Genomic DNA, 11,091 nt, shown 5'->3' on the forward strand with positions numbered 1-11,091 from the left:
CCTTGATTTTTAATTATTTCATTTGGACAGAAAGGTCAGACTTTGCTTAGACAAAAGTCTTGTCACTTAACAGAAATAATGTACAGTACAGAACATAAAGTCTTGGTGCAGTGGAAAAATAATTCATACTGTCCATGAGCTTGGAGGACTGCATCCATGCGTCTCAATGACTCAAATAACTTATTACAGTTTTTTTCAATCGCTAACGAGCGCTTACCTATAATTAAGATATTTTTTCTAAACTCTTAACACAGACTTACACCTACAAAACACAATTGGCCAAATTGATAATTTTCCTCTCAAAAACACATTTTGTTAAATATATACTAACTCTCCTTTTCAAAACAGAACACATCTTTCTTTGCACACACTAACTTTACCGAAACACTGGAAATCTGACTCAAAATGAAATTATTCTGTCAAAGAATAACACTTGTTTTCACTTCACAAGGTATATACAGTCAATCAAAGTACACCAGGTTTCAAAATACTGGCTATTGTTGACATTAGAAAAACTGCATAGACTTTTATGTTTCAGGTAACATGCAATCCACCTTTTACACAAAATGTCTTAGTTGGGAACTGTATGTCCACATGTACAGTAATGTTCACATTCAAATGCATTCCAGTAAAAAGCAAATCAGTTATTTTTTCTTTACTGTTTACTTAAGGAGGTAGAAACACAATATAATAGAAGAGAAAAAGTTTTACAGTATTGCTTACAGTGAACAAAATATCATATATAAGAGCATTCTGAAAAACAAAAAACAAAACAAAAAACAAAACAGGAAAAAGCCCAGATAAGAAGGGGGGAACTAAAAATAGCACAAAATTACTGTAATGTATCTAATCCCTGCAATCTTCAGGGTTAGGCCACATGTTTTCATCAACATCACATCTGATATCATCCAAGGCGATGCACCTGGGATAAAATCGCTTGGTATGTCGGATCCACCCTTGGCAATCTTGAACTGTGATGTCCCTGCAGCCAGCATCCATGGCTTCAAGGAGGGACATCTGGTCATGTGGCTGATGGTCATAAACCTTCCACCTCCATGCACTATGGGGTTGAGGAAAGGTGAATAGGGTGGAAGGAAGAGACTTAAGCGGATAGTATGCATATTTCTTTTGGCACAGGTTTTACAGATGCCTTTCTTATCAGGAAGCAGATATGCAGGACAAAAAAATAAGCACTTTCTAACACGTAACTCCAACAAAAGATTCTTGTTTTCACACAGTAGATGCAGTACTGACAATTACTGATCACTGTTGCAAGGAGTGTACTGAATTTTGTCTGACTATACAGTCACAGAGAAAATCTTTGCTACAGGAAGTAGCCTGGTTTGCACATGATCAACGGGGTGCGTAAATAATAGCTTCTTCTTTTTTTTCTGAATCTCTAAACAGAATAAGATTTTTTTTTTCTTTTTGTTTTCTGTATGGTTGATCATGCAAATTTAGCATATTCTCCTGAAGTTCTCCTTTTGTTTCCGTGAAATCTGATTTGGACCTATTTTACTTGGAAGAATTCATGTAAACTGATTCGGAGTACCTGGAGCCATTTAGCCAAGATCGCTGGACTTGATTGTAAGGTAATTTGGTTTTCATGAAGTGTAATTGATTTGTCAGTCCACAGTTCCTTTTCTAATCAGCTAGCAAATTGTGTACTACTTTGAACATTCATTTGAACTAATGCTCTGGAAAATGACACAGTATAATAGTAAGACTTTCTGATTTTTTAAACGATGGCGCACTACAATGTGGAATATACATAAATCAGATATTTGGATGTGTATTTTCAAGTGACAGCAGATATTGTGATTTAAAGCCATGCTGTATTAATTTTATTATATAACATTCAAAGAAATAGTTAAAAGCTAAAATTAGACCACATTATTTGTTTAGGAGAAACAGCTTATTGATTTTAGTTTACAATGTTGAATGTAAATACATGCTATAAATTTACAGAAAATATCACTTTCTGGAAGATTTCTCAGTTCCACATCAACTTTTTTATCTCTGACCTTACACCTCGACAATGAGTCATTTGCAGCTGCAATAGGCCAAAGTAGAGCATTCACAAATAAACAGATGTGTTGTGTTAATGTGTGTCTTAGAGTTTCTAAGGACCAGATTTTAAAAGCAACCAAATAACATCGTAGCCTACAAAATGATGTCTTCAATGTGGACTTCTGTCTTTCCCTGGGGTGTGTATTTTTTTGTTTATTAAAAATCTAGATAAAATAAAGTACAGCTTTTATCGCTTTGCCACACAATGATTTAAGCAAGTAATAAAAGCCTCTTGGATGCTGCTGTAGACAAATAATCAACAATGGAGTGGTTTGATGCAGCTTGAGGTGACATGGAGTTAAAATAAGCACCCCGTAGTTCATTATTTTCCTTCAACAGCATTTCCCAAAGTTTTGTATTCTTCTATTACCCTCTCAACATGTTACTGTAACATATTTTATTAGTTTTTTATTTAATTAAGAATGAACTTTTACATTAATAAAACAAAGATAGCAGCTTAGTCGTTATTGAAGTGATGATAAATTGTGTGTTAATGATTCTCTTTGTTTCTCAGTATTTTTGTGTTTGTTCAGCTCAATAGCAACGAGAAATTCAGAGATACTTGTAATTATTGATGAGGAAAGAGCAACAAAACGAGAGGGATCATGTGTCAAAATTGGCTGCAGATATAAGGCAAAAGAAAATATGACACTGTTGTGGCTTAAAGATCCTAAGTGGAATGCAAGGAAACATGCATTTGATGGAACGATTGTATATAGCAATACAAAGGAGCGGCCACAGGACCTTGAGTACTCTAACAGAGTGAAATTTATTCATGAACCCAATAGTTGGGCCACATGCTCATTAAAAATTAATGATCTTAAAGTGAACGACAGTGGGAACTATACATTTAGGTACATAAAAGAAAGTGACAAATATTTGAGTAGTGCATTTACTCTCACTGTCAAGGGTAAGTTCTACCTATCTTTAACTAATTTTTAATTCTTTATAAATTTTAAATGTATTAGATTATAATCCATCTATTTGTCAATTTATATTGTAGAAAATCCCTGCAAGGTCCACATTAAGCCACCACATTTGAACAGGTCACTTAAAGAAGGTGACACTGTGAGTTTATACTGTGCAACATCAGCAAAATGTGAGTCATATCCTCAATGGCAGTCGTCTGTTCCAAGTGATTTTAATGTGAAAATGGATGGTGATGTTAAAGAAAAATACAGTGAGCTGAAATTGACCTTAAACCGGAAAGATGATGGGAGAACTTTGATATGTCAACCTTCTGATAGCACTTCTGAGGACTGCCTGGATAGGAGTTTTACACTTAAAGTGGAATGTAGGTACAGATAAACAAAACACAGCATATACATTTATTGAATTTATTTATATGTTTTGAGGATTTATAGAATAATAATAATCTTATGTAGAAAATTATGTAGAACTTTTCCTCTTGACTTCAAAGTATGCCATCTACTACTGTACAGTATGTCATCAACCTCTTGTTTTTATCTCTCTGAAACTTGGCAAGTCATGTGACAGACAAACTACAAAGCCCTCTGCTCTGAAGACTTCGGTATCGGAAAAATGAAAGTGATAACCCTTTTACTTTGTTTAACGGTTCTCACAGAAATCATCACAATATCAACAATTACAAAAACTTCACATGTTTCTGGGCCACTAACTGTTAGACATATTCATTTAAAATAAGTGCTTAATTAAAAACCTGTGCTTTGCCATGCAACTGACAATACTTGTCAAATCTGCTGCTTATAAAAATAAATCAATACTTTATGAACAATCATTATTGAGAATTCTCTAGAAAATCTCAGGAATATACAAGAAGAAAAAAGAAGAAAAAATTGTCTGTTCTTGGATATGGGATTTAAATGGGTTATTGACTGTCTGCAGTGTTCCACTTTAAGAAGGACTCGATTTTTCAAAATTAGGCACTAGAACATATGAAATCTCCAGGTTAATTTGTTGTATTATGCAAATTTATTTATTTTATATATTTATCTAGATGCACCCAAAGAAACAAAAGTGTCTGAGACCTCTAAGGATGTGAAAGAAGGAGAACAAGTGAAAATGTCATGCTCCAGCAAGGCCCAACCTAAGCCTATCTTCACATGGTTTAAACATCAAAACTCTTTTTCCCAGACTGGAGAAAATCTTACTTTATATGTTAAGACACCAGCCGATGGAGGCAGATTCTACTGTCAGGCTAAAAATGAACATGGACATGACAAATCAACTGACATACTAATCAATGTCATTTGTAAGTATATGTGTAGTTTTGTAGTGATTCTGGAGTGTATGTGTGTAGTGCACAGAGTGTTATAGGTACAGGAGGAAACTCTTCTGAAGTGAATGTTCTGGTGCTCTGTAAGTATATTGTTGTGTGACTTTTACCTTTATGGTGTTATGTATAAAGCATGTGAAATATCATGTTTAACATTATATCACAGCATACAGTACTAATTCTGCTACATTAGCTAGAAGACTGCTTGCTATAGGTGTTTTTCACTTATGCAGGTATATATGCAAGCAACAGCTGCTTGTGTTTCTTTGAAGGTTAATATTCATGTTAATGTAAAAGTTTTTATTTAATTTGAAAAGATCATAATAACAACCAATCCACTTCCTGCATGGCTAGTTGCTTTTCTTTACATCCATTTGGTATGGGTCTGATTTAAACACATGAAGTCAGTAATTAGGAGGTGTGTCTCAATACCTTTGTCCATATAATAATTTCCTTCTAATATTGCCCTCACTTTTATTCACAGATCCACCCAAAAAACCAAATCTGACCATGAAACAAGTTGTAAAGGAAAATGAATTTTATTCTATCACATGTTCTGTAGAAAGTTCACCCCAGGCAAATCTCATGCTTAGCAAATCCTCTCTGACAAACCCCGGAAATGGCAGAATAATACAAACAAGTCAGTCCAACTTTCTCGATTTTACTTCCAAAGCATCCATGGAACATGCAGGTGTGTACAATTGCTCAGCGAAAAACTCAGCGGGACAAAACTCAGCAAATCAATACCTGGAGGTTTTGTGTAAGTAAAACTATCTTCTCTATTTAGTGCAGTAAGATCTTATAATACTACCATGAAATAAGCTATTATCAAAAAGCTAGTTTGTTTACAGCTACTCCCTGTTGTCTTTGCAGATGCCCCTAAAAATGTTATAGCATCAGCATCTCCTGGTAACGAGCTAAAGGAAGGATCTGAACTTAAACTTACCTGCAAAGCTGATTCTGTGCCCCAAGTGACTGCTTACACATGGAAGAAATCCTCAAGAGCACACTCAGTGACAGTAGGAAATGGACAGACATTAACACTCACATTAGTGAAGAGCTCGGACTCGGACCATTATTTTTGTATCACCAGCAATGAAATGGGAAGCGCTGAGTCCCCACCAATATATATCAGAGTCAAATGTGCGTATTCTATAATGCCTATGGAAGCATAATAGATAAACTGCTAAAATGCACAGTGTGAAAGTGACCAACTAATGAAATTATTCAATCAAATTTTTATGGAATGTAATTAAAAATAATTTGTTTGGTGGGTGGGCTTTACTTGTAAATGGAAGCGAGTAGTCAGACATGAAGGTCATGTGCCAAGTAAGCACATATACAGTAAACCTATGAATTTACAGTAACATGAATATATGGCAATTACAGTGTTTATTCTTTCCTTAGTAATTGCCTGGTTAGGATTGCAGTGGCTTACATTCAGCTACTAGTAACATTACTTTATTCATTCATTCATTTATTCATAAATAAATAAATAAATAAATAAATAAATAAATATAGATAGATAGATAGATAGATAGATAGATAGATAGATAGATAGATAGATAGATAGATAGATAGATAGATAGATAGATAGATAGATAGACAGATAGATAGATTAGGTTTAAATCTGAAAGTAAAAAAATATAAATGGTGAAAGACTCAGAAAGAAGCATTACAGAAGTTTAATGGATGATGATGATGATGATGATGATGATGAATAAGATCTGTAACCAGTAAGTCAGAAATGGTGTTACCTTTTATACCTCAATAAGCCATCTTCATCCATTTATTTTTTTTCTTGTTTAGATCGGCCACACATAACCATTATCCATAATATGACATCACTGGGTCTATTGGATGAGGTTCCAGTCCACCTAACTTGTAGTGTTCAGTGTGATCCACCAGCCACTTTCTTTGCATGGTACAGGCTGGAGGAAAACACTGTCTTGTCAAATAACCAGAATTACACAGTACAGCCACAAAACCCAGGAATGTACTACTGTGAAGCAAGCAATGAAATCGGGAAATCAAGATCTGTCCCATTCGAAATAAATCATAACCGTATGTACAATTTTAAAGTTTTTTTTCTGAAAATTAAATTTACTACAATTTACTAAGCTATTCTTTATTGACACTTTGTATAAATAATCAATGGAAATATGTAAATTATAATGTATAAGCAGAAAAAATAATCTAATAATGGATACATTACATTACCTGGGGTTTGATTCCTGGTTAGGGAGCAAGTCCAGCCACATGAGTTAGCTCTCAGTGCTGTTCTCAAGTGCAGATAAAATGGAAGGGTTGTATAAGTAAGGGCATCCGGTGTAAAACCTGTGCCAAATCAAATATGCAGACCACGTGATCTGCTGTTGCAACCCCAAACAACAACTTTGCATTATTAACATTTACTGTAGTATTTTTATTGTTGGATTTTCATTTTTATTTGTAATATACACTAAATGATAAAATTATTGTGTTGCTCTGAGATATTACCAAATCTAACTCAAATTTCCTATTTCTTAGAATACATTAAACTGCCCATTAAAATCATCATCTCCTTGTTGGCCATCCTCTTTCTGATCGGTGTCCTGTTTCTGCTTCTGAGGTAGAAACATCTCTGCTATATTCTATGTTACAAGAAATGCGTCATTACAGGATGTTAATGGTGCAGTTTGTAATCTTGTAATCTTTGTGTCCATATGGGTTTTGAACAATTCATCACAGATCATAGCAAATGTTGCTTAAAAAAAACATTATTGTCTCTCTAAGTGGCATACACTCACTGTCCACTTTAATAGCAACACATACTCATTTATGCATGTATAACGATACAGGTCAAGAGCTTTAATTAATGTTCACAACATCTGAATGAAGAAAATGTGTGAGATAGAGCAGAGGAGATTGACATCTTTCATTCCCATCATATATGAGCCAGTGTCATAAACAGTAGGCTCACCCAAACAGGACTGTTAAATTTTAGGGGAAAATGAAATTTTTTTCCCATTTTCCAGCTATCCAGTTTTAGTGAATCTGTGTTCATGAATGCCTAACATTCCTGCCTGACATGAGTGGAATCTAATGTGGACTTCTGCTGTTATAATATTTAGGCCTCAAGATTGATGCTTTGCTGATTAACATGGTTAGAAAGCGTGATTATTTGAGTTGATATTTGTGTCAGCTTAAACTAATCTGCTTTTTTTCTTTGACCTCTTTAATCAACACATTGTTTCCACCCAACTGTCGCTTTCTCAATGTGAGTTTTATTGTACCATTCTTTGTAAACTCTAGAGATTGTTGTGTGAAGATTTGCAGTTTCTGAAATAATCAAACCAGACCATCTAGCACCAACAGCCATGCCAGAGATCACATTGTCCCCACAGTGTTTGATGTGAATATTAAGCAAAGCTCTCGACCTGTATCTGTATGTTTTCATGAATGGTTCTGCTGTGACTGGATGACTGGATAACTGCAAAAGTGTGCAGGTGTAAATTGTTCCAATTAAAATGGTAGGGGGTGTAGATTTTCTCAATGTTAAAGTCAATGTTTTGATTTTAATTGGAATTCCCATTGCAGAAATCAGAGAAAAAAGCCACTGTAGTTCATGTTCATGTATTTTTTTGCAATTATTTCCCAATTTTGAATTACTAAATTTGAATTATTTTAACTTTTTTAGCTTTTATAATTTGATTATTACAATATGTAATTAGCTGCATTTATTAGTGATCATTCAGTGTTGTACTCGTTCAGAAGTCTCTCATTAAATCTTTATTACTTTACATAATTTAATACATTACTGTATGTGTGTATGTGTGTGTATTTGTTTGTGCACGTCTCTCACTTTATAGAATTGTCCTGACAAAAAGATGTAAAGGAACAAATGAGGTACATCAACGGTCATTTTTCTTCTCAGCAGCTCCATTATGGTCAAACTTGCGCTTATCTGTTAGTTGTTTTTTTTTTTTTTTTGCATTATTGTAAGATTTAAAAAACAATAATAATAAAGATAAATTTCAGTTAATAAACTATATGTTGTATAGGGCTCACGTAACAACATTAGGGAGAACCTGGTGATGGAGGGATCTTCAGAGATCTTTGGGATCAGAGACAATCATTCAAGCACTGCTGTTCACTCAAATCCCCAAGCCAACAGGAACACAGCAGCAGGAAGGTTAACCACTCACTATACTTGCATATATTGTATAAAATAAGAATAAAATATGAAAAAAAATTACTATATTGCATTTTATGCATTATGTTTCTGCTTGTCCAGGCCAAATTATGACATTCAAACAACCTACGATGTTTTGAAGTTGCCTCCAACTAATCTGGTAAGGAATTACAGTATTTCTTTTTTCTTTTATTGCTTACCACCAAGTGTAGAAGGGATTTTCTATATAGTCAGTTTGGCAAAAGGCAAATGTGATATCCAGTAATTTGGCATTGGCTTTATAGAAACATCGTCATACAGAAGAGGATTTAACCACTGTGAACTATACTATGCTACAGTTCATGAACAACAATCCAAATAAAAGGTACAAAAATGTGAAATACAATTTGTTACACATCTATAAAAGATAATAATATTGAATTATAAGTAAAATGTACTAATGTTGTTTTTGTTGTGTTGTTGCCCAAGTGTACCAAGCCATGAAAGTGGTGAGCCAGACTATGCTCAAGTTTCAAAACAGAAACATATAGCAAAGGTAAGTCATATTAATCATAGATCTTGTGTTTGTATAAATTACATAAAGATAATTTTCATGCAAGGGATCATAATATTGGCAAGAATGCTTATGTTCCTTACAGAATTTCTTCAGAAAGTCAATTTCTCTTAGGAACCTAATGAATAATTTAGTCTCAACATATCCGAATCCTATAATTGTAAGGGGCAGGTGCCCTAGGCTTGTTCCACTACCAGAGTGAGACACAGAGCTGCTGCTCTGCAATGTGAGGTAACTAGTTAGACCTGTGAATGGCTTATGAAAGTCCTCCTTGCAGGCTGCTCAAACACTCTGTAAAGTCAGGTCTAAGCTAGATATTTTGATATTTATATTTTTTGATATTTTGAAAATTAGAGCAGTACTCCTCTGCTGTCTTTCCACTTTGTTGGGCTTGTTTGCCTTACCTTGTTAACCTAACCACCCTCTTGAGTCTTTAGGTCGATTCTTTATTTTCTGTTTTTTCTGGGTTGAATCCTTACGCTATTTTATTTTTCCTAAAAAACACAATGTCACCTCCAAATAATTGATTTAGAATCTCTGAGTTTTCGAATAAATTATCCATCAGAATGAAATTTCAGTGTACCATTTATAATTTGAGGTGAGAGAATTAGTATTATATATTAATTTCCTCTCAGAGGTTTCTGTTCATCCTCTTTGTTTGCTTTGCACTTGGTCTTGAGTATTGTTTGTGGCTCAGTCTGGGTTTAAATCTGGTGTGTGGTGAGTCACATTAACATTCCGTATATATAGACAGGTAACAGATGGGAGAGAGAAAACCTGGCATGTCAAGGTTAGTGAGGGCAGTAGAAGATCATTGGAGGAGTCATCTTTGAAGAGAACTTTTCTAATAGGATAGAAAGTTGATCATTCTGAAGAACTTTGTATTGATTTACAGTAACTCTTCTTTTTTTTAAAGTAGATTTAAAAATTAGAAGCTAAAAACCCTTCACTATCACTTACAGTACATAATGGATTTTTGGATTTGGTGGGATAATGCATGATAAGTACAAAAAAAAAAGAAATTCACTTCATTATGTCTGTCTTGCAGGAACAACAAGGTGGTCATGAAGATTATGAAAACGTGTCTGGTGGGTGCACTAAGAAGCAGCCATTTCCAAACATAAACTGGGACTCGGACACCAGTGAATCAGAAGATGAGGTGAATTACACAAAAGTGTCATTCACTGCAACATCACACCATAATCCACAGAAGGATAAACACTTTTCAGATGAGGAAGACAAAACTGAATACTCTGAGGTCAAAATTTAAGGTTAAAAGAACATTTATGAATGTGTGTGTATATAAAGCAATAAGTATCCAGTATTCTATACAAAGCACCGTTGTGTGCTTCTATGGGAGTAAGTCTTTTCATTTATCTGTGGCTAAATGTTCCATATCTGATTCTAATTTAACTGAATGTTAAATATACATTTTTTTTGAGATGTTAACAAAATGACGAAAACTTTTCTAACATTGCCATGTTGTGTTAAGCGCTAGTTTTTCAAATGTGGGGTTAAAAGCAGTTTAGGTAAAGATGTTTAAAACCTTGCTTGCTAATTGTGATTTCCACTCAGTGAATGTTCAGTTTGAAATTAAATAATGACAATTAAAATATTTGAGAACATTTACATTGGTGGTTTTTGTTGATAATTAAAATGGACATTTTTTTGCTCAAACTGTGTTGTAAATTTCTTTATTTTACATCATTGTATGTTATAAATCTACGAAAGTTTTTAATGTAATTTAATTTAGTTTCTTATCAAAATGTGTGCAAATAAGGTTCAATATTTTTTGGGGAAAAGGAAAGTACAACCTCCTAACATTCTATGTTTTTAGTTTTTATAATGTTGACAAAAATATTTGTAAAGATTATTACTAGTATGTAGAACGACCTTTAGAAGCAATAATTTGAAGTATTCTTTGCAATTGGTTTGAGGATTTTTGGCCCACACATTGCTTCAGAACTTTGATGTTTAAAAGCATACATTTATGCAAAGCTCTCTTAACAGCTTTCCACAGAAGTTTAAGGTCTGGAC

At 33.9% G+C, this 11,091-nt stretch overlaps 1 protein-coding gene across 5 annotated transcripts; it reads left to right on the plus strand.

Moving 5' to 3' along the window:
• Positions 1-1,202: 1,202 nt before the first annotated feature.
• Positions 1,203-10,679, plus strand: LOC113643678 (B-cell receptor CD22-like). 5 transcript variants are annotated; one of them, XM_047820820.1, is made up of 16 exons: positions 1,203-1,361; positions 1,527-1,587; positions 2,118-2,207; positions 2,585-2,980; positions 3,074-3,364; positions 4,049-4,303; positions 4,812-5,087; positions 5,201-5,470; positions 6,137-6,391; positions 6,857-6,938; positions 8,179-8,275; positions 8,371-8,501; positions 8,604-8,661; positions 8,786-8,865; positions 8,970-9,036; positions 10,103-10,679. In XM_047820820.1, exons 3-16 carry the CDS (start codon positions 2,171-2,173, stop codon positions 10,322-10,324), a joined length of 2,517 nt encoding a protein of 838 aa, XP_047676776.1. In that variant the 5' UTR covers positions 1,203-1,361; positions 1,527-1,587; positions 2,118-2,170; the 3' UTR covers positions 10,325-10,679. The 5 variants fall into 5 exon arrangements, with proteins under 5 accessions (XP_047676776.1, XP_047676774.1, XP_027003864.2 ...); XM_047820818.1 differs by having other exon boundaries at positions 1,204-1,361; positions 1,527-1,592; XM_027148063.2 differs by lacking the exon at positions 1,203-1,361 and having other exon boundaries at positions 1,368-1,592; positions 8,179-8,215.
• The last annotated feature ends 412 nt before the right edge of the window (positions 10,680-11,091 follow it).

The sequence above is a fragment of the Tachysurus fulvidraco genome, chromosome 11, assembly GCF_022655615.1.
Source record: "Tachysurus fulvidraco isolate hzauxx_2018 chromosome 11, HZAU_PFXX_2.0, whole genome shotgun sequence".
Classification (NCBI taxonomy): domain Eukaryota; kingdom Metazoa; phylum Chordata; class Actinopteri; order Siluriformes; family Bagridae; genus Tachysurus; species Tachysurus fulvidraco.

Excerpts from the sequence above, each read along its gene's own strand:
- LOC113643678 (XM_047820820.1), top strand. The coding sequence starts at position 2,171 with ATGATGTCTTCAATGTGGACTTCTGTCTTTCCCTGGG. Across the intron at positions 2,981-3,073 it reads ATTTACTCTCACTGTCAAGG|AAAATCCCTGCAAGGTCCAC; the intron begins GTAAGTTCTACC and ends TTTATATTGTAG. Across the intron at positions 3,365-4,048 it reads TTTTACACTTAAAGTGGAAT|ATGCACCCAAAGAAACAAAA; the intron begins GTAGGTACAGAT and ends ATATTTATCTAG.